Source organism: Lampris incognitus, chromosome 18 (assembly GCF_029633865.1).
Source record: "Lampris incognitus isolate fLamInc1 chromosome 18, fLamInc1.hap2, whole genome shotgun sequence".
In the NCBI taxonomy this organism is placed as follows: domain Eukaryota; kingdom Metazoa; phylum Chordata; class Actinopteri; order Lampriformes; family Lampridae; genus Lampris; species Lampris incognitus.
In genome coordinates, this window is record NC_079228.1 from 23220663 (window position 1) to 23244685 (window position 24023).

Here is a 24023-nt window from a genome sequence, read left to right on the forward strand (position 1 = left end):
CCCTGTCTCTTAACAGGCAGGTGCTTTCGATATGCTCTCAGTGTCTCACAAGCTTCGGTGCCAGGAAAGATAATGTCGTCGCTATACTGTCTGCTATTATGGTTTGTGTATTTACAATGTGCCGGATCATTTGTGTTGACAAAGAGCATGTGTGTCTTGGTGAGTCAGACACCATCATTGTGGATCGGTGGCAGTAAGCACTGTGTTCACATCTTGAGGACCACCGCTCAGCTGGGACAAGGTCGGCCTGCAGGCATTCAGGAAACACTGTTCCACTCCATTAAGCAATCGTTTCAAAAGTCCTAATGTTCACAGCAGATGCCACACGGACTCCCCCATAGCTGTCCCCCTGGCCTTCAGGCTGTTCCCCTTTTCCCTCCTGTTGTCTTCATGCAATCACTCAGCCACTGCTAAAAGTCACCTTCCCATAGACACACGTGTCCTGGTACATGACGCTCTTTTCGGGCAGCAGTTCATCTGTGACGGTGAGTTCGTCCAGCTCTGTGGTAAAGTGGTCGGTGCTCTCCACCAAGGATGTGTCCTTGACCACGCTGTAGGTGAGTGCCACGCCATAGGTGGCGGGCTTCTCCGTGCCCCTCCGCCCACAGCGGCAGATCTTGCGGAAGGCGGCGCGAAACTTCTGGGACATTGCATTGTAGATGACGGGGTTGATGGCGCTGTTGAGGTAGATGCAGCTCCGGCAGAAGAGCAGGAACCAGGTGTCTAGGTAGGCCTGGTCCAGAAAGGAGTTGACCACCACCAAGGAGCGATAGGGCATCCAGAGCATGGCAAACAGGATCACCACCACGGCCAGCATCTTGGTCACCTAAGAGGGCCACAAGAGGAAATGTGGGAAACGTCAATGCAATAACGTGTCCACGGGAGGACATGTGACATAAAGGAAGCCGGATCAACAGCCAACAAAGAAATAACTGAAAAGACAATTAACATTTATGGTTTGAGATTAAAGACAAATCACATTTAAGGGAAATCAATGTGTGAACATTTTCCAGGAAGATAGTGTTTCAATATTTACGGTCTGATTTTTATGTTAAATCTTTTCCCCCATTTTAGATCTGCAATGACATTGTAATTCACCATTCGTAATTTCCAGTTTCCAGCTATTTATTGTAGTAGGAAACAAGTATTTGCTAACAAGCTGTTCAGATTTAGGGGGAATCGTTGCAGACTAAAAAGATTTTCCAAGATGGCATTTCAGTTGTTAATCTCTAATATTGATCATTCATTCCACATTTACAGTTTCCCCCCATTTCAGATCAAGAGCGTGCACGTTGGCCACTTATAATTTTGCATGGCACAAACTTCCCGATGATGTTATAGTACAGTTTGAAAATTATGTCTTCAATGTCAGCTGCTGGCTGTGATGACATTGTAACTTACGGTCTCCTACTACTCATTGGAGACAGTAAAATAAATAGTTATGCAAGGATTACATGCCAAACTGATCAGATTTAGGGGAAATCGCTGCACTCTGATTTTGATGTCTAATGTACAACGAGCCCCCCCATCTTTTTTCTTTCTTTCTTTCTTTCTTTCTTTTTAGATCCAGATCATGGATTCTGGCCACCCATAATCTTGTAAGGCGTATAATTCCGAGCCATGTTTCGTGACAATGTCTCGGTATCGATCTCAGCAAGACGCTACAACTTGTGATCAAAGTTTGGAGACTGCAGGTATTTTATAAAGGGGGACACCTACGGGACACAACTCTGGCCCATGTGTTGGTGTGTTATCCATGGTGTTCTGCAGTTTATTTCATTCCACCCATTTGATTTATATTTTCATGATCATTTTATCTCATGGCTTGGATTTTATCGGTTTATTTATCTTGGATTAATGTATCCCGTGCTTTATAGGTGAGTGGTTCTATGTGTTTGTCTGTGTTTAAGTGAACAAATTAAGACAGATCCCAATCAGTTCAGTTTGTGTGCCAATAAAGTGTCTAATCTTGAATCTCGAATCTCGTGAAAGCGACGTGTGAAACTGCAGCAGGTGTATTTCGGACGTGCCAAGGACCTGACAGCTGTTACACCAAAATTTGTGACCCTTCGGAATATGTGACCCTTCCACTAAAACGCTCTCTTTCAGCCAGGAAACGGCACTTTGGATAAGGTTAATTTTACGTCTAAAGTTCAAGATGGTTAAGTTTGGGTGTTGGGTTGGAGACAGCTGATGTGTGATGTGGGTTTGTTGTGGTGAACATTAGCATTCGCATCTGGGTGGGGGGTGGCCGAAATGGAGCGTTGTAAGGGGCAGGGTGACGCAATCTGAGCGGTCACGGATTTCGGCGCGACACCTGTTCGTTCGCCATACCTGTCTGCGGGAGGTGGCGGTGGAGTTGCAGTGGCGGCTGTTTTTGCAACTTGTCTGTTTGAATGCGGCGTTGCTGTTCCCGCTCTTCCTCCTCCCTCTGTGATCCGAGGGCAGGGGGTTCAGGAATAGGATCCTGGCGATGAGCCCGTACAGAATGGCGGAGAGCAGCAGCGGCAAAACGAAGAAGACGCCGAAGTCGAAGAAGTAGATGGGCATGTAAAGCTTCCTCGGCACTCTGTAGCCGCAGGCCACCACGGTGACGTTGTCGTAGAGGAGCTCCTCCGTGTCGGTCAAGTAGAACCACATCACGCAGTACAGGGAGGTGAAAACCCACACGAACACGATGATTTTCTTCGCCCTGGACAAGGTGCAGAGGAACTGGGCTTTTATAGGGTGGCAAATGGCGATGTACCTCTCCACGGTGAAAGCAGTGATGGAGCAAGACGAAGCGTTGATTCCCAGGTACTGGAAGTAGGTGATACAAAGGCACCCGTAGTGTCCAAACACCCACGATCCAAAGACGCTGTCCGTAATATTTGGCAAGCCCGCCGCCGTCAGCACCATGAGGTCTGCCACGGCTAAGCTGACGAGGTAACAATTCGTCGGTGTCCTCATGTGCTTGGTGGTGAGCACCACCAAGATGACCATAACGTTGCCAACTATCCCGAAGGCGCATATCGCGAACACTAATAAACTACTTATCACCTTGTATTGAATGCTGTGCTCCATCCAAGTCCCCAAAGTCTTGTTCAGCTCCTGAGCAGCCGATAAGTTTTCCATCTCGGTTGGTCGTAATACAATGAAATCAAATAATGGGTTGTCAGCGTCGAGTGGCGACTCTGCAAAAGAGCCAGCCAGGTTTTACGCACGGCAGGTTCGGGGACTCTACGAGTCTTAAAGGGCGTCCGTTGCTGCCGAAGACTCCGTAACCGTATCAAAACGTTTGATATGCACCACATATGCATTAAACACCATCAAGGTGCCCAAGTTTCCCTTCAACTGATGAAATACCCTGACCATGTATCGTTAACGTGTGCGTAAAAGCGATGCGTCGCCGTTTTTTTCCTCCCACCTTTTTCTGTTGCGCTGGATAAGAGCGCATGCACTTGCGGTGTGGAGAGACAGGGGCTGAATGGAGAACAGGACCTGCTTCTGCTTTTGAGCTGTCTCTTCGGACACGACCGCTTATTACGCATGCGAGTTTACGCATCTCGGGATTTGGCGGCATGAGATCATGCCAAATGAAAAGTCGTCTGAACTTTCCACTCAATAATAACAATTATGACCAAGAGTCTGTTTCATCAGCCTATTTTAGTTTATTGCTTGCTCATTTAAATTATTAGGCCCATTATATCAGAATCAAGAATTAAATACTTTATTCATTTGTACGTTGTTAAATGCCTCTTTTTCTACAAAACGTTGTAAGCACATTTCAGTTTACGCATCGTTGTACTGGACTACAACTTCTCTGTCTGTCTCGATGCTGCATTTTGGCCATCTTCCTTGAAAAAAGAAGAAGAGATTCTAACTTCGTTAAGTAAAACAAATTAAGACTAATTTCACATGTGCCAGAAAAGAAAAAATAAGCTTTATGGATGATGTAGTACGTGTCTCACAGGGCAGTTCAGGGCAACTTTTTTGTGAAAAGAGAAATGCACTTACATAATTAGTCTGAAGACAATTTCCCCTCGTCAGGCAGCTCATTAGCATAATGAAAAGAGGTGCAGGATGAGATGAAGCTGGTCGATGTTCGACGTGTTCTTCCATTTTTTTATTTTTTTTGGCTGCATAGAGGACAACGCAAGCTGAGACATGGGCATTTTTATGTTGAACCCCATTTACTAGTGGATGCATTTCCAAATGAAGCCAGCGCACAATGTTTGCATGAAATTAGGGTCGTGAAAAAATTTTTTTTTGGTATAACGAGAAATAATAAATAAATGATCCAAACTTGTTATGAGTGGCTGACTGTAGTGAGCAGGTTTTGATATGTAATGAGCGCGCATGCGCGAGTGTTGAGACTTGAAGATATGCCTAGTAAAAGGTCAACGTTATGCCTTGGTCTCCGGTCCATTCATTACTAATATAAGTACTGTAAAGTACAAGACACTGACAACAGGTAATTTGTTGTGCATTTGAGATGTCTTCACTTGCAGTTTTAGCTGACGTAACGTAGACTGTGTGGGTCCCACGTTACTTAGTAGCGGATGTATAATGGATTTACTCCGATGTTATAACATGGTGTGACGAATTCCCTGCGGTGTAGTTACAGTGTAATAGCACAGTGTATGTATGTATAAACTTGCAAACATGTCAGGCGGTAAATTGCCTGCTGAGAATAAAGCAAATAAACAAAAGAAACGCGCGCGCGCACGCGCGACGTCGAGGTCCGTCACAGCGTTTCTTTAGCAAAAGACGAGTTTCTTTGTTTGTTTGTATTTTGTTTGTTTTTTGGTGTTCACCCTGTTTGAAATTGTATGTTGTCCTTCGCGCGTCACTCGTGAGAATTCAGTTGCCTGTTGTCCTCACCGCAACACTGTGGAGGTGGAGAATCTCTCTCCCCCACACCAACTGTGCACATTCAAACAGGAACTGGGCCGAGAGAGTGGCGAGGATCTCGCCAGCGCTCCACTGTTGTTCATGTAACTGTGTTATTGTGAGCAAGGAAGTTGCCAGCAGTCCCTTCCGAGCAACAGGTGGATCGGAACTGCAGGGAATAACCAACGCCCCCCGCTCCCCGAATCCACTCACCCACAGAACAATAAAGTATATGTGAGTAGTCAACTTTATCTTCAGTGCCTTTTTCCGGAGGACAACAGATGGGGTAGAATTGTATTCTAGTGGTAAGAGAGACACTATTATTGGACCCTGTCCAGTCTTTGTCCAAGCATCGTTCACCAAGGTGTTGAAGCCTACGCAGTCATTGTACATCTGTGACTGTAGGCTGACAGTATGAGACGATCAGCCTAGAGACTAAAACCATTCTCAGCCCAGAGCTAAGTACATGACAGGACCTTTCTATCTTCAAATTATTTTAGCCCTCAGCCCTGAGACCTAGCTGAGTCCATAAAATAAATGAAAAGAGCCCATGTCTTTGGAAATACTGGTGTTGGTTTTAAGGTGCTTGGAGTGCTCGACTAACCCGGCTCGCCATATGGTTTGTTACACAAAATGTTACACGTTACAACATGTTACACATTTGCGTGATCTCGCGAGTCCAGCTACCTCCCAAGGTAAGCTCTCGATTGGTTGATTTTTCCTGCATCATGGCAGTTCACGCGCTGCCAGGTTGCTGGTCAGTCAAAAATAAGAATGATAAATTATTTTAGGTGCACAGTGACTGTCTCTCATTTCTGACCTTCAGTCTCTGGTCCTGGTCCAAGCTGGTTAGAACAAATGCTAAAAATCGTTTGCAACCATCTTTAACACAAAGTCTGACCGGCACTTTCTTAAAGCAACATCATGCAACTTTATTACCTTAAAATAGACGTTTCACAATCATTCTGATGGTACACTGAGTTATAATAAGGAGAATGCTGCTGCTTTCATTTCCATTCCGCACCCCGAGCGCCTGTTCTTGCTCCATCTATGTAACTTGGGTAAAGCAGGTACTATCGCCCTCTAGTGGTATTATTTTTCTTAGGATGGCGAAGTCACGACCTGTTGTACTCTGCCTCTGATTGGCTTACTCTGATATTCTTACCCTAACCCCAACCAATCTCACTCCTCATACGAACCAACCAACGACCGACCAACCCAATCTACGAAGGCAGCGAGTATTAGTCAACCAGAGGCAGAGTAGGGCGGGTCCTTCGCCATCCTAGGAACAAAAGAGGCGTTCAAGGTGCAGAGTGAGAATGAAAGAGGCACCATTATCCCTATCACAGGTCAGTGTACCATCAACATGGCTTAGAAGCTGTTATTTTAAGGTAAAAGAAGTTGCTTTAAGTGGGATGACCCTGATTTTTGGTGAGGTTTATCAAACCTTACCCCTAAACAGGGTTAGTGTCTACTCCAAAGGATCGACAATAGGAACCATTTAAAATATCCCCATGATCATTGGTACACAGCAAAATAAGATCCAAATAAGGCCTCAACCAACAATCAGTCCAGGCCTTAAGGTGATTCTTGGTCTACGAATGCTGAATGTTGAATTGTAGATGTTCCTGTACTATCCCACCACTCAAAACATTGAACACCGTCATTGCAAATCACTTTTTTTGGATCCGGAGGTCCCTGGTGGGAAACCGGGTTGCCGCAGCAGCAATGGCATTTAAAGATGAACACAGGACAAGCAGAAAGGGCTGAAGTCTAGTGGAGGAAGGAAGCCACCCAATGAATATTTTGAAGCTACAGTCGCAGCAGAGAAAAGATAGACACCCCGGCTTCCAGAGTCAGATTCTTAAGGTATCTAATGAAAGTAAAGATGTTATACATTGCACATTCATGATATTGCGTCACAAACCTGACACAGCTTGGAAAGTCCCAACTCCTTCGTAAATGTATCATGGTGGTGGGCCAGATCCCAGAAAACAGTTAGGGCGAGCTGCCATGAAAAGCAAATTAGTGAAAGAGTTTTACTGCCACCCTAAGGACAAACCATAAAAGCACCAAAAACTGAGGCAAGACACTGTTAATGGGAGCCCATCAATCAGAACTTACTCAAACCCACATCTGTGAGCTTAGACAGATTTGTCAATATGTTGATATAATGCTAGAAGGCTCAGACCATAAACTGGCATCCACGAGACAATCCTGATGCCATTGTGTTATTGATCAACGAGAGGCAGAATTCCCAAGGAATGAATTCTATTTCCGGACGCATAACTTTAAATGCACAGATGGTGACGCCGGGAATATAATGTAGTATACCATATTCCATGCTGTTACATGTCTCATTGACTAAACAGGATGGTGTGCTGATGATTTATGTGTGTCTTAATCTATATCCATCTATTCCGAAAGGACCACAAACCGCACGGCAGCCACCGCGCTGAGTTATCACTACCATTACACTGCGCCTAATGCAATTCTATACACAGAGCAGCTGCCATATTGTACAATACATCAAAATAAGTATTTGTCGCAAAAAAAAATATCGCGTTGTTTTTGCAAAAGCAGGCAATGAATTTCCCGAGTCCTTTGACTAATAGCTCGGCGGTGACATAAAAGAACTTTATGAGGTAAAATGACCCCTGTCCACTATGATTAACGGACGTTGTGGCATGTCAATTTAGAAAGGAGCCAGAAGGCCTGTCAACCTACCTACCCCCCTCCCTCCCTCCCTCCCTCTCTCTCTCTCTCACACACACACGCACACGCATGCGCGCGCACACACACACACACGCACGCACGCACGCACGCTCGCAAGGGGGCACAATAAAACCAGACCGAAAATGCAGGTTTAAAACTTAGAGACAGCCTGACCAGAATTATACCCTGACTGTGGAAACTTTTTGTGTTTCAGCTCAAGTATTAGTGGAGACACCGAGCCTGACAAGCTCAATAAATTGCAGCATACAGTAAATCAGAAGAACTTTACTGTGAAATAAATCTCCCCCCCACCCCTCCATACACACACACACACACACACACACACACACACACACACACACACACACACACACACACACACACACACACACACACACACACACACAACATGTCTTTGCGCCAAGGTCAGCCATAAAGAAGCAGCTGCCCAGGCTTGCAGCCCTGACCCGGTTCAATTAATGGTAAATACTCCATGGGGTACAGTCCATAACCCCAGTGACAGACATTACTCCTAGCTGTAAGTCAGCACTCTGTCTTTGACACCCTCTGAGTGTTTGCCCGGACTCACACAACACACATCGGCGCAGGCGCAGCCGAACATATGAGAAGTGTGAAGGTTGCTAGTTCAAATCTCATCATTAGCCGGGGAAATCTAGCTGTGGAGACCAGGCAGCAACAACCGGATTTCTCTAATCACACGCCATGTGACCCCGCAGCCGCTCCTGAGGTGCAGCTTAGTGTCCGACAGTAGCTGAACGTGAGAGGCTTCGGGATGCGTGTGAAACAGGGTGCTGCTGGAAAAAAAAAAGCGGCGAGCCTCCCCCTGGATGAACAGGGGCCAAACTAATTCTTGCTTAGCACGCGAAGCTCACAGACACGGGTGGAGTGCACGTCCTCACTGTTTGTGACATTGGCCCACTTTATGTGTTGATGTGCCCGATTATAACCCTTATCCAAAATATCCTTTACATTTGCTGTTGTGCAGAGAGAGAGAGGGAGGGAGAGAGACAGAGGGAGGGGGAAAAAAACACGACTCAGCTCAGCTTAACATCGAAACTTGAGTCAGCTCTTAAGCACCCTGCCCCTGGTTGGCTACCACAGCAGGAGCAAGCACAGAGCACCCAGAGGATGTGTGTGTGTGTGTGTGTGTGTGTGTGTGTGTGTGTGTGTGTGTGTGTGTGTGTGTGTGTGTGTGTGTGTGTGTGTGTGTTGAGTCCGAAGTCAAAGGCCCCCCACCCCTCACCCCTCCCCTGCTCAAAGGCCATCTGACTTCGCGGTGTGGGAGACACAAAGCTCTGCACATTTCCATTGTCCTAGGCTAACCTTGCACTGGCGTCTGCCACTGCCTCCGCTGCTGCCAGGTTGCCATTAGCTATTCTTGGCTCTAGTCGGTCCTTATTTCACAGCAGATCCATCAGTGCGAAATGCCACACTTCTCCAAAAGGCGTAAATAAAACGCCGGGCCTGCTGGTAGGGGTATCACTTGAGGAAACAACAAATCACTTTGAATCATGACCAACGGCGCGGCGCTACTAGACATGCATCCCACGGAACTACACTTCCTCGGGTTTTGTGTGGGACTTTTCACAGAAGACACGTCTCTCAGCAGCAACGCGTCATCTCCTCTTTAGCCATCTCCTCTTTAGCCATCTCCTCTTTAGCCATTTCCAACCTTATTTGCAGGTATACATTCAAACGACTAAGTCCTATTTACTGTCGCCGCCTGGAAAACATCCCCACTTTATCAGCCAGGAGTTCAGCGATGCCACATTATTATTCAGTCGGCCACTTAGAAACCCCACTGGTTTCGAAGCCTTGCTCGAGGGCGCTGTGGCGGTGTTTACCGCAGGAGTGGTGAGGGTTACTCTTTCGTGTCGCCCTGTGCAGATGTATTTTTAATGGCAGAGCCTGATGAATATTTTTGTTTATTTTATCTTTTGCCGAGCCTCCCTCTCTGCGGTGGCGGCCTTTATTGTTGACACTTTGCTTCTCATGCACCACTTTACATCCAGGCCTTTTGAAGCTACCCTTCTGCAATAAACTCATCCCCACTATAAGGTTCGATTACTCGTTTGTCTGATGTCTTATCGTCTTCCCCTTCCCTGTGCAGCTGAATTTTAGCATGTAGAACACGTTATGTGCGATGCGTAACAGTGGCCTGCTGCCAGTAATCCTCAGGCCCTTCTCTGTTGTGCTGGATGTGTGTGTGTGTGTGTGTGTGTGTGTGTGTGGGTTAAGGGTGCCTGAATCTTTCTGGTACAGCTCTCTGAACTATCAATAATAAGGTGCTGTCAGAGGGTCAGCAAAAAAACAAAAAAAAAGATGTGAGAGATTTAGTGTTGTGGAGTTGCACTAACAGTCCAAAATGACACAGTTGAAAATCTATGAAACTAAAAACAAGTTTTGCACAGACATTTCATGCAGAATATGTAATGGAAGAGGGGCCTGTGTTGTTGCATGTAATGTCAAATTCCAAAATGGATCTCTATGATATATATTTGTCAATGCGTTGCAGGGTTTATGTAATTGTACGGCTGTGTAATCTGTTGCTTTAAACCAGCCCTTCCACGTCCTCGGTGCCACGAAATGCTACAAACAGCCTGTAGCACGACACCATGCTCTCTCTTCCGTCTCAAAAGGTTTCAACCACCGAATTCACAGCTAGCAGAGCGTGCACATTACCCAAGCGCGTCAGTGTCCTTGGAATTACAAAACAGTAAATATGCACTTGGGCGGTGGGTGAGGGCACTGAAGCGTTCTGTAATTATGACCTATGGCTACCTAAACCTTATACATATGCTCCATTGCTCCGAGTTGTGCAGAGAGAGAGAAAAATCAGTCTGCAACTGGAAGATTTTTATAAGGGGCTCCGGAACAGCGATCCCTCCTCGCCTGCATATAGGATTTGACATGGTTTGAATTGAGTATCAAAGGAGACTCTTTTTTAGGGTGCTTTGTACTCCGAAAATGGGCCGTCTGGGAATTGTTTTGCAAAACTGATCAGTTCAGTTCAAATGAAAAACACCCCCTGTGCAACTGAGGTCATTTTTTGAGTGCTATGCTGTAAGGATTAGGGGGCCATGAAAAACATAACATGCATCTGAGGAAATGGTATATGCTTGTGTTGGTTTCATCAGGATGGATAAATGTTGTTTACTATATACAGGTTCGGCTGCATGTATATAATACGCAAGGTCTGCGATATTGCTTGTGTACTCGGTTTCCCACAATGCTGAGTGTCGTCTCCAGTTTCTCTGATTGTTGTGAATGTGCTGAGGAACACACAACTTGATTCAGAAACAAGCCCGAGGCGGTGTGCTGCCAAATTTTGTATCCCTTAAAGATTCACGCGACGTCACGGACACATTATTTTTTCCCCCCTCTAGGCTATTTTTAGACTCTCTCTCGCTCTCGCTCTCTTTCTTTCTTTCTTTCTTTTAGATTATCAAGATGGTTTTACAGACCATACCGAAAGCAGGCAGATTGGGACTGGGAAAATGCTTGTGATTTCGGTATGTGCTGCTTCCTTTGTAAAACCATACTGATAATCTATAAATAGTAAAGAAAAAAAGCGATTAAACCGCCCACACGTCGCTATTTCATATCCTTACCTGAAATGGAAACGTTATAATCAAGGTGCGCTTTAACTGAATGCGTGCGCATTGAGGGGATACGTATTATTTGGGGGATGCAACATGTAGCTACACAGCGGCCTGCCTATAAGCCCGGTGCGTGGGAGGGGTGTGCCAAGCCTCTCTCTCTCTCTCTCTCTCTCTCTCTCTCTCTCTCTCTCTCTCTCTCTCTCTCTCTCTCTCTCTCTCTCTCTCTCTCTCTCTCTCTCTCTCTCTCTCTCTCTCTCTCTCTCTCTCTCTCTCTCTCTCTCATAGACGAGGGAGCAAAAGAAGCCGGGAGATGCGAGAGATCACAAATCAGGAAAGAGGTATTTATAAAAAAAAACCTATTTGTTGTTTACTAACCGTTTGAAAGACAGGGAGCCGTGTCAGCTTTAAACGCTGCCGTTAACATTTTCTAACCCGCGGAGTGGGGAAATTGAACATGGGTGATGCGTTTTGTTTTGGGTTTTTTGGGGGGGGGGGTTTGGAAATAAAATCATTTTGAAGCCAAAGAAAAGTATTGCCGGACGGTCGAAATATTTAATTGTTTTGAATCTCTGGGGGGGGGGGGGGTCGGTAAGAATAGCCTAAAATAGTCTTGCTTGGAAATGCTTACGCGTCTGTGCGAACACCTCGGCCAAAGCGATACCAAGTGGCTTCTTTTACACTGACCAACCCCAAGCAGCCAAAGTTACCCCTGCGTAACGGCGAGCCCTCTGGGAGTGTGTGGTATGAATCTGCCTAAAATGTGTTCTTGTTTTACTACCTGTTTCACCTGTTTCACCGACAGGGACGGACGTGCGGGAGTCAGTGGGCTAACCGCGGGACCCAGCCCGCATTCACATGGCGGATTTTGAACTGTTTCACTTTGACCAAGCGGGCGGCCAAGCCGACCCCCAGCGTCTCTGCCTGCTCTCCGGCCACCGAGGTGTCGCGGAGGGAAGTTATTACGGCCAAAAGTCGCTTCCCACGGGCCGCGAAACCTCGCGCGAGGGTCCAGGACCACGGACAGAGCTCTGCCAAACGCTGAGCGAGACGTCTCGCACCCGCGGACACGCGGACGAGCATCCGGCCAATTCAGCTGCGGCGGGTCCGCAGCGGCCAGGACGCGGAAGCGTGCGTAATGGGTCCCGCTCCGGCCAACTCCACGAGGAAGAGGAGGGGGAGTATGAGGAGAAGGTGGTGGTGGAGGAAGAGGAGGAGGAGGAGGAGGAGGAGGAGGTGGACATCCCGGAACTTAAGATGCTGTACGACGACCTCATCTCTGACGAGTCCGGGAAATCGACGGATTACGGTTTCATAACGGCTGTCACCTGCCTGGTGACCGGCATCAGTCTGGTCGCCATATCCTACAGCGTGCCGCGGGACGTGCGGGCGGACCCGGACAGCGTGTCGGCGCGCGAGATGGAGAGGCTGGAGAGGGAGAAGGCGAGGGTCGGCGCCCATCTGGACCGCTGTGTCATAGCGGGACTGTGTCTCCTCACCCTCGGGGGAGTGCTGCTATCCACCCTGCTCATGATCTCCATGTGGAAGGGGGAGATGATGAGGAGGAGAGCTTTCGCCTACACCAAACACGCGGCCAAGTTATACGGCTCCATCAATTTACGGACAGGCCCGAGCCCAACTCGACGGTCCCTCTCACGTGTGTCAGCTTGTGATGAAGATTTGGAGGTGCTGACCTGAAGCGATGGACAGGACATACAAAACAAAAGCAAAAACAAAAAACACTGAACTCTTCTTCTGGAAGTCCCACCGATGGTGTCTTACAAATGATAGTGCTGCTTCTACTTGAGTGAATATATCTGTTTACTTGCCATTTGAATTGGGAGGCTATATTCAAAACTCTCAGATATCAGTCATGGATGTAGCCGGGGGGGGGGGGTTGTTCGACCTACACCAAAAAACAAAAAGGTCCGAAAATTCAACTTAAAGCGTATTCAGTGGAACCAGGCAGGAGTTGACATACCTCCAGAACAACATACACTTATAGTCACTGCCATAGGATGTTTGAAATATCGTTTTTTAATTCTTTTTTTGGCGATCTGTCCACTAAATCACAAGGTTTAGTGTGCTCTAATGCTTCGTTTGTTCATAGCCTCGGTAGGTCAGATGTTAGTTGTGTAAGATATCCTGTGCACAGAATAAAAAGTTCCACCTTTTGGGAAAGAAGACCCACCCCTCTTAGCAGGCTTGACTACAGCCTTGTGAATGGCGGAGGACAAAAATGAACCAGGAGGGGTCACATCCTAAAAAAAGAAGATCTGCTCTGCTTTGCGTAGTTTGTGCATGACATTTTGCTAACACTCACCATCTCGTCCGCGCAACAGTGACGTCTCACTACTTGCTGTCGTGAAATGTAAATAGTCAAGCTGCGTGGCTCCGACTCGAACAAGTGCATGATTGATGTTGACCTTTCCAACAAATTGTTTTCTTATAACTGTGATATTCTGAGAAAATACTTGTACATGTCGAGATTTGTTGAAATGTATGCCCCGCACATGCAGCTATGGTGAAGAACGAAAGACGAGCCATTAGATGTTGTGGACGAGCAGCGCGGAGGGCGAACTCAGCTTCTATGTGGAAATGCACTCGGGCTTTGGGGACAGATGTTCAAAAGCACATAGGCCTGCACATACATGTGCTCTCACACATGCACAGAGAAGAGAGAGAGATTAAAAGAGAAAGAGACAATGAAAACCCTGGGGAATGGCCCTCGCTGTTAGTTGCTGTTTTAATTGCTCATGGGAGGCCTGCAACACATATTCATCACTGAGAAGAAAGCGCATCTTCAAGACTGCATGACGTGTTTTCCATTGCTTGTTCAAACCAACCTATTCTTTCTAACATATTAGACGGGGTTGATTAGATATTAGTACTAATGGGGGGGAGCACTGTGGTTCGCCTCTTCTCAGAGGAGACACTTTGCATGCACGAGTTTCTTGTCTGTGGTGTGCAGAAAGCAGCGCTGTGCAGCGTCTGTGATTGGAGGTGCTCGTGGATGGCAGCGTCACATTATCCTCCATGCGACTCTGGCGCGTGCTCACCTCGCAAATGTGATTAAACATGTGGAATCATCTGACTGGCTTGGTGAAATGATAATCAGACTTCTATTGCTAATCTATTTTGGTTACTTGTGTCAGGAAGCAATGGTTTTGCCTATACCTTGGAAGGCTTTCACTAGGCGACAAGAGCAGGTGTAGTATTTTTATTTTTTTATTTTTTGCTTGCCTTAACGGAGGCCAACGTGTGAATGGAAGAGGTGTGTTTTCCTAGCAGAGGTTATCAGTCATGGGAAAAGGTTGGGACGCAGCAGCAGCCAAACTGGTGTCAGTGTTTGTTTTGCCAGGGGACTCTCTCGGACACAAAATCAAACTTGTAATAGAAAAATGACACACTCGCGCCCATACAACCCGTTACTTGTACTACCACCTAAAAGCATGCACACAAGTGCATGCACACCCTGGCACTCTATTGACTCACGTATACACACACATGCGTGCACAGATGCATGCACACACATGCACGCATGCATGCAAACACACAAATGTATATATAGTACATAGCCTCACAATTACCACACAGACTTACACACACTCGGCCCATGGCGCCCACTCACCCCCCTCCCATGAATGGAGTTACTCAGACTAATCACTCAGGGCAGCTGGCAGCAGGAAATGGAATTGAATTTCTGCAGGGGTCACATGGGGTCAAGAGCTGGGGCGCGGCTGCGTGCGCAAGGGGACCAGGAAGTACAGAGGCTTATAGTGGTGATGGTTTATGGCGATGTTTGGCCACCCTTTTTCCATCGATAGCAAACTCAACAACATAATGTCCGCCTGAAAGGCACTGCTAGACAACAGCAATGAAAGACACACATAAATCTTCGCCGCTTTGTCGCTTTTTTCCCGTAAAACAATAAAAACGCTCCTCCCGGATAATCCCATTTCATATCATCTGAAATACTTTGTTTTGTCATTTCGATAGATTAGAAGATATGATTGTGTCCTCGGGTTTGGAAATGCCTGTCTTGAACGACAGCCTAAAGTTAATGGTTTATTCGATAACTCAGTTTGTCGCCTAGCAACGGCAGGCAGACTCACTCACAGCTCCCAAGAAAGAAGTGACAAAGAAGACTTATAGCTAAAACAAAAAGGAGAAGCATTTTGGAAAACACACACACACACACACACACACACACACACACACACACACACACACACACACACACACACACACACACACACACCTTCATTAGATAACCAGCCACATCATTCATCAGCATTCAAATCCACTCACCACAGATACACTTGAATGGCACAACTGTGCCTTCATTCAACATCCATATCCATTACGCAGGTAGGCTAGAAAACTACTCCACCATTCTTTGTTTTTTTTTCTTCAACAGAACCACTGACTCCCAAGCTGCTCCTGATGAGCCGGTTGTCGCCTTGCATGGCTGACACCGCCATCGGTGTGTGTGTGTGTGCGCGCGCGCGCGTGGGTGAATGCGAGGCATTCATTGATTGTAAAGCGCTCTGAGTGGCGGTTGCAGGCTAGAAGGAGAAAGGCGCTGTATGAAAGCGATCCATTTCCCATCTGCCATTTAGAAATAACCGTCGTGCTCTTTTTTTGGAAGGGGGGTTTTGAGAGTTGAGTCGTCTTTGCCGAGGTCGTTTCAACCTGCATCTTTAAGTTTGGTGTACCAGGAGGGAGCGAAGTCAGCTACGCGGAGGTGGTCGCCCATCAGCTTAATTTAAGAGCTGGAGTCATCCTCGCTGAACTTGACACACACAACCTTTAATTCGACGACTGGGAGAAGGGAGGACCGTCCCCAGCTGCGCGCGTAGGTGGCTCCTGATCTTGTTCTCCAGGCATGTTCAGCCGCTATCATCGCGTTGCTTCCTGGTTCGTGGTGATAAACTAAACCGGCTCCCTTGTGCTTTGAGTGACACCTACACAGTCGTGTCCCTTTTTTGGCCATCCGTGTCCCGGGAAACACACACACACAGTCGTGTCCCGGGAAACACACACACACACACACACACGGATAGGCCATCATAACCATAGTAACGGGGTCATGCTGTTGCTACGGAGAGACGCCTGCTCGGCGTGGCGAGGTTGTCTCATAGGGGAGTTAACGATCCCCCTTTTTTTCTTTTTTTCTTTTACAAATGTCAGAGAAAGACCTTGGTTTTGTTTAGATCACAAAATTTATTTTTTTTAATTTCTGTTTCTGGGGTTCTCAAACCACATACTGGAGGCAACATTTAACTATAACGCTGCGTTTTAATCGTTTCATGGTAGATAAATGTAGATCTTGGGCATATCTTTCTGGGATGTAATCTGAATCTTAGTGGGGCTGCATAACTATATATATATATAGTGTGTATGTATGTATATAGTGTGTATGTATATATATAGTGTGTATGTATATATATAGTGTGTGTATATATATATAGTGTGTATATATATAGTATATATATATATATATATATATATAAAATGGGAATAACTGGCTTCAGGGTCATAGATTAAAAAGAACTAGGCCTTGCTATTCTTGTTCTATGAAGACACAACTCTGTTGGTCAGAATAAACCTACAGAAAAACTGCATAAATTATGGCTGGGTGCTCACTGAGGATATTGTGCTAATATTATTACATACAAACTGACAAGATTCGCGTCACCGCAGGCTATACATATGTAAAGTGGGATTTTTGAACGGAAAATAAGAAAGAAAGAAAAACTCAATTCTGGAAAAGAAGCAAATACAAGATCCTCGGCGATGGTGGTGTGATTTCTGGCTGATTGATGAATTTGGAGGGAAATTGTAAACGTTTGACCAAAAGTAGCCAAACATCGGTTTGAATAACTGAGGAAATCACAAATCAGGGTCATATAGTAGTCCTGGATAAAGCCGGGCAGATGTTAAGGCGCATGTTGCACTTGCTATGTGCATGGGATATTCCCATTTCTCATTACTTTTTCAAATCGCTAGATTTTAAGATGTTGCAGGGTGAATTATTAAGTGTCATGTACACACACTGTCTATCCAGTATCATCCAGACAGAACAGTTGAGCTGGCAGCATATGCACAAATCTGAGTGAGAAATCATATAGCCACCCACTCTATAAAACCGGAAAAGAGATGGTCTTGCAAATTTTTTTTTGCTGCAATGTGTGTATGTGTGTGTGTGTGTGCGCATGTATAAATGTGGATGGGTGGGGTGGGGGGATTTATTTCACAGCAGGACAGTTCTTCTGATGCTGCAGTTTATGGCGCGTGTCAGGCCTCCATGTCTACACTAATACCTGGGCTGAAACATAAAAGGTTTCCACGGTGTATAATTCTGTTCAGGCTGTCTCTAAGTTTTAAACCTGGATTGTCGGTCTGGTTTTATTATGTTCCCTTGCTGGTTCACTGTCGTGAGTAGAGAATGTCTTGGTAGAGGGAAAGAATGCATGAGCCTTGGAGGGCTTACGAGAAGTAACAGTCTTTATTTGGATCAAATCGATTGACTGGTCCTTTTTGGTACCAAGTTCTTTTTATAAACACTGATGACTTTAATTCTGTTTGCACTCGTCTATCAGTACAAGTCTTCATCTTTTCCTGATTGAAGTTACAGGGTAGTCCAATATTTCAGTCTCTTTTCCTGTGCATTGCACCTGGGTGCAATTATCAGGAAGTCTGTACTTTTTTGCTCTGGCCCTTCGGTGCCTGCAAATGAAAATTGACTTCACCTCTTTTTTTTTCACCCTCTGCTGAGAAGTGTCTTACTAGCATGCTCTAGCAGGAAAGTAAACAAGTCTCCAATAAAAAGGAAATACTGGAATGCATATGTAATTGCTGCTGCCACATAATACAGCACCTGCAAGGGGTTAATATATTCAAGTGGTGCTCATTACAATCCCTTGCTATAGCTAAGCACAGGCAGGAGCTAAGAGCGTGTTTAATGAATGCCGTGCCTTAGTTATTGCAGCCTGCATAAAAAAATAACACTCCCCCTGAAAGTGCTCTGGGTTGCATATCATGGAACAAGGGAATTATTTGTTGTTGTTCCAGTTTGGGTGCCCGGCACTTCCGAGTTGCCACCTGTCAGTCAAACTACATCAAACCCTGGTGATTCAGAACTACATCCTCAACAGATAGACACCAACCGATGTAAAAATACACCACACTTTCTTCTTCTCTCGTACACTCCGCAACAAAACAATGAGAAGGCGTACTGCATACTGAAGCAGGAGACCTCATACTTGGTGATCCACAATGAATTTCTGGCTTTAGATTCCTTGTTGAAATGTTATCGCTGCACATATTCCCCTTTTCCTCTGATGTAAATCACCTCGAAGGGTAGTTACGAATTACATTCAACAGAATATATTATACAGTAGATGCTGCATAATAGATGCTGTTACATGTAACTACATGGCGATACATTAAGATCAAGCCAAATGTAATAGCTAATTTCAAGACTATTACATTTTTATATATTTTTCATATTTTACATTTTATACTACAATTACAAATCTATGAAATTTGCAAGCAGATAGCATACTATCACATCAATTCTTTATCGGTACACTGGTTGTGGAGTGGAAACGGAACGCTTTTTAATTGCCAAGGCTAAAAGTTCATACGTGAAAGCTTTTTTTTTCTTACTTTGTGTGTGTGTGTGTGTGTGTGTGTGTGTGTGTGTGTGTGTGTGTGCGTGCGGACAATGTCATTTTGTATGGTGGATTTAACTCCCCTGGTCTTTTGTCAAAGCAACATTTCAAAGGCTTGAAGTGATGAGCAGTTCACCCCTGAAGCCCGTGGCTCCTTCACTTGTTCAGCTCTAACAACGACTGACAAAGAGCGAGACCTCGACCATTTTTCACAATTTGTTAGTGGGTTGAATCAATGAGGTTAGTTTATTTACTCTCCCCACTAAGAGTGAGGCCGGAAAGCCTTGCACCAAAGTCAAGGACACACATGCCAGCCGGGCCTTCATTCTCTTTGAGGTTTGTTCTTTCCACTCCATCCTGAGCAATATTCCTCGTGTAATTTCGGTCATTAGCCATTACATAACATTACATTCACAAACACAGCCACAGTTGCACATATATATATATACACAAACAGTATGCGCTGTAGATCGGTACATTCTCCTCTACAGAAGAGTCGTATATCATTTGGTATGTTGTTGTATATATGAAGATTAATCTGAATGCCGCTGTCTTGCCATAAATCTGTGACTCTTCCCTCTCTGTCTGTCTAGGGACTGAAGCTAAAACTAGCAGCCGGCTAATACGGGGGAGACTTCCCAGTGTGGTCCCTTCTCACTGCTGCAGAGATAAATAGGCACCAACTACCCATTGCCGTGTGCTCCTGCTGCTGACATATAGACCTGTAGTGACAGATGATAGCACAAGAATCCATTATTTCTTTTCTTCACCTCCCTGTTGCTTCCTCCACTCTTGTTTACCTGTGTTTGTTTGTTTTGTTTTTTTATCTCTCTGCCTCTTTCTTTCGTAAACAATTTTTCTCTCACACCACATACTCTCTTTGGTGTGCTCTCTTTCTGTCTCTGGCTCTCTGATTGTGTTAACATGCACAGGGTTGCTGAGTATACCCAGCCCCGAAATACACTGAAATCTACCAGTCTGTTTTCCATATCACATGCATAGATACATACACAGCTGCATACACATATTTGCACAAGGTTGTGTGTACATATGCACATGCACACACACACACACACACACACACACACATATATATATATATATATATATATATATATAAACACAGATACAGGAAAAAAGTTTTAATGCATTGCAGTACAGGCCTGTTTCATGCATCGTGCACTCATCAGCTACTAATGTGGTTAAACAAAGAAGCATACCTTATGATATGAGGTATGATTCTTTGTTTAACCACATTAGTAGCTGATGAGTGCACGACGCATGAAACAGGCCTGTACTGCAATGCATTAAAACTTTTTTTCCTGTCTGTGTTGATATTACGCTCCTCATTAGTTGAGCACTTATAACACCATTGACGGTTTTGGGGAAAAAAACACCATATATATATATATATACACACACACACACACACACACACACACACACACACACACACACACACACACACACACACACACACACACACACACATACACACACATAAAAAATATATATACAGCTGATGATTGCTTATGGCATAATATATAATCTGTGATGGCCTGTCGGCCTGTCCAGGGTGTCTCCCCGCCTGCTGCCCAGTGACTGCTGGGATAGGTTCCAGCATCCCCGCGACCCTGAGAACAGAATAAGCGGTTTGGACAATGGCTGGATAATGGATATATATATAATATACCACTACACATACATGCATGCATGCATAGTATACATACATAGATGCACAAACGTGATCATGCATTATATGTATTACTTAAGAGATAAAAAAAATTTGTTTTTGCTCATCATTTTTATATAGTGGTCTTGTTTTAGTTTTACTCGCTACAGCTCTAATATTTTTTTCATGGCAAGCTTGCCCAGTCTCTGATCCATAAGTCATGTGCTTGCCAATGTGACAAGCAGATGCTTTACCAAGTCCTAAAGTGCACACTCGAGTTAGATGTCGGACATCATCTCATCCAGACAAAATGAGTTCAACCAACCTCTGCAACACTGTTGGTGCAGGTATTGTTTGTTTTGTGGCACAGCACCACATGTAGGTTCTAGTTCATGGTATGTTGAAATCGCTTCATGGCACAAATCATGGTATGTAAAATGAAAGGTTCTATTTTGAAAAGATGTACCGCTAAGTGTCTTCAAGGTCAGTTTTCCGAGATGGAGCATAATGGCTCATCTACGGGATTAATTGGGCAGCAAAAAAATATGTCTCGCCAAGGTTGCCTGGTGACCGCAGCCCTGCAGGAAGAACACACACAAAAGCCATCTCTGCGGATACAGATGTAAACATCACTCAACAAAATATGAAAGTGGCTCTGTCTAAAACCTACTTTTTCGGGTCGTGTATGAGGAAAGTACAGTGGTCCCAGGACAGGCTCTTATGCTCTTCCTCCTGGTCGAATTTATGCCCACAATTTTATGATCATAGCACAGAAATACATTAGCTCCATTTTTTTCTATTCCTAAGTGGCTGTGCTGTGTTGTGCTGAGCAGGAAATCAAGAAGCAGAAGTATGGAAATTATAAAGCAGGGCATTCAGTTTTAGAGATAAAACAACATGGAAAGTACATATGTACAGTGTGGCATAGATAAAATGCTATAAATAAACCATTTCAAAGGATATTATTCAATATAAGCAATTCACCAGGGTGGGTTGGGTTATTGTTGTCTTTGATTATGAGAGACAGACAGATAGATAGATAGATAGATAGATAGATAGATAGATAGATAGATAGATAGATAGATAGATAGATAGATAGATAGATAGATAGATAGATAGATAGATAGATAGATAGATAGATAGATAGATAGATAGATAGATAGATAGATAGATAGATAGATAGATAGATAGATAGATAGATAGATAGATAGATAGATAGATAGATAGATAGATAGATAGATAGATAGATAGATAGATAGATAGAGAAGTTGTAACAATGCATTACATTAGTCTTTCAGTGCATGTTTGAATGTATCTCTGGGCATTTTCTAGTTACAAGAAACCTAAGCTGTTTATCTGTTTCTAAGTGTAGATTTTTTTTAAACAGCTCATTAACTGCAGTTTGATGAAGGACGTGTTATAACTTAGCATCAAACACCATTAATGGAATAAATCCTCCACCGTGACCACTTAGTGTGGCAAATTTTAAGTGATGGATTCAACTGGTAAACATCTCATCTCATCAACAGTACGTTGATGACAGCTTTTTCCCATCTCAGAAATGGACACTGTTGAAATTATCAGCTGCATTTTCACCGACCAAAACATTTGCTGAAACCACAGCTGTGACTTTGGTTTTTTCATCACCTCCACCAATTGCTGCTTTCTTGTCCAGTGTAAGACCTGAATCAAAGCCAAGCTAATGGGGAGAGACTCCTTGGGATTCGTCTATTTGGCTTGCGATACATTTGATATCAATTCTTTCGTTTTTCATTTTCTCCAGAGGCTTTTTCTGAGACCACCAAGACTCATCAGATGATTTTCGTGAAGATGCCATGTGGTGTTAGTTGCTGATTCTCCGTGGATGGAAAGGGGAGCAAATTATTTTTATTCGATGCACCACAACACGTGAACAGCTGTCAGTAAGAAATGATCGAATTTTTTTAATCACTTTTAGCTTTTATGGATTGTTTTGACCAATAATTGCAATATGCACTCATAAGATATTCAAAAAGTAAAAATAATATCTGGTTATCACTCTTAGTGGACATAAAAGTATATTTCACTTCTTGTTATTTTTTTTATTTTTTTTTTACTTTTTGCCTCCTTGTTTATTGTCCCATCCATCCATTCATCCATTCATTCATTTATTTATTCAACCGTTAATATTTTTCACTCATGTTAGCTATCAACGGCGTCTCTACATTTGGGGCCGCCACCAGATGTCACGTGGAGCAGTGCACGAGATGATCAATAATTCACTGTAAAAAGTAATTTTTTTTCTTCTTAACTAACATTGTTGCGCGTTTATTACATATGACAACGGTAGCGCCGTCCAGTGCATCCCAAATATCTTCCTGTAGCTACCTGTTGCGTAAAGGCCGGTGCTTCTTCGAGCAGTCTTCGTTTGGTGAGCATGGGGGCCGGTGATCCGTCGATATGCGCTCCCAGTCGAAATGTGCTACTTAGCGGTTCTGCGCATGGTTAGAGTTACGGATAGGTAGACTGCTATCGATTCGCACTACGGCAGCATTTTTCGACAAGGCAGCATAAATGGTCAATACACCGGCCCGTCAAGCGATCGTTCGAAAACAATGTACGCATGTGAAACGCGCTTTCAATAATGTGCTGTGGGCCACAATCATGTTGGCCCCATGCTGAGAGCAACCAAAAAACAACAACAACAAAAACAACACAGAATGACATGCGTCATTCATATCAGCGTTGTAGAAAAAGTTATCAACGTTGAAAAGGATTAACACATTTTCAGGCAACACTATGGGGCAACAGAGGTCATATGCACTTGCTGTGCTATCAACTAAAAATGAATTCATTCGTGGATTGGTGGACTTTGACAGGAAAGTTATTGACAAGTTTGTCCGGATGAAAGATCGTTGTGCGTCTTTCCTTTTCAAGCAATGAGCGTCACTTGTGAGTCTAATTTAGATTATTGCAAGGCGTGTTATTTTGGTTGTAGGTTAAGGCTCGGAAAGCAATGGATTCTCCTGCTCTGAAATGTTGTTTTGGATGTGCTGCAGACCACAATCATCGTATACTTCTTGATAAATTTGGATTTGTGTGAGATCAGATGCCGTTGTCGATTATGTCAATCATAGCCCTGTTTCCACTTCCGCTAACTCTTTATGATTTCATTGATGAGGTGCGTTTGTGTTTAGATTCAGCAAGGTTTGTGTGGAGTTCCACTGACGAGTCGGATGCTGCCTATACACCGTTTATTATGCCCCACCAGGGTTTCCGTGCCAGAGACGTCACTGTTAGTTATCCTAACTTTGTTAATTTTTACAATACACGTTACATGTATTTATTACGCTGTAGGCATGCTGAATTTGTGCCTCTCCATGATTTTGAGGTTCACTGTTCCTTTCTGTCTTAATCTGATCCGTCACTTGAGCAGGTACGTATTTACTAGAATAACATGCTTATTATATGAGCACAGTGACATTT

General features: G+C 44.5%; 2 protein-coding genes across 2 annotated transcripts; one reads left to right on the forward strand and one right to left on the reverse strand.

Moving 5' to 3' along the window:
• Positions 1–400: 400 nt before the first annotated feature.
• Positions 401–3153, reverse strand: trhrb (thyrotropin-releasing hormone receptor b). Its single transcript, XM_056297996.1, has 2 exons — positions 2335–3153; positions 401–826 (listed from the first exon to the last, which is right to left on the reverse strand). Exons 1-2 carry the CDS (start codon positions 3112–3114, stop codon positions 401–403), a joined length of 1206 nt encoding a protein of 401 aa, XP_056153971.1. The 5' UTR covers positions 3115–3153.
• Positions 3154–12065: 8912 nt separating this feature from the next.
• Positions 12066–12905, forward strand: LOC130128377 (transmembrane protein 74). The gene has a single exon (XM_056297997.1). The coding sequence runs from the start codon at positions 12066–12068 to the stop codon at positions 12903–12905; it is 840 nt and encodes a 279-aa protein (XP_056153972.1).
• Positions 12906–24023: the final 11118 nt, after the last annotated feature.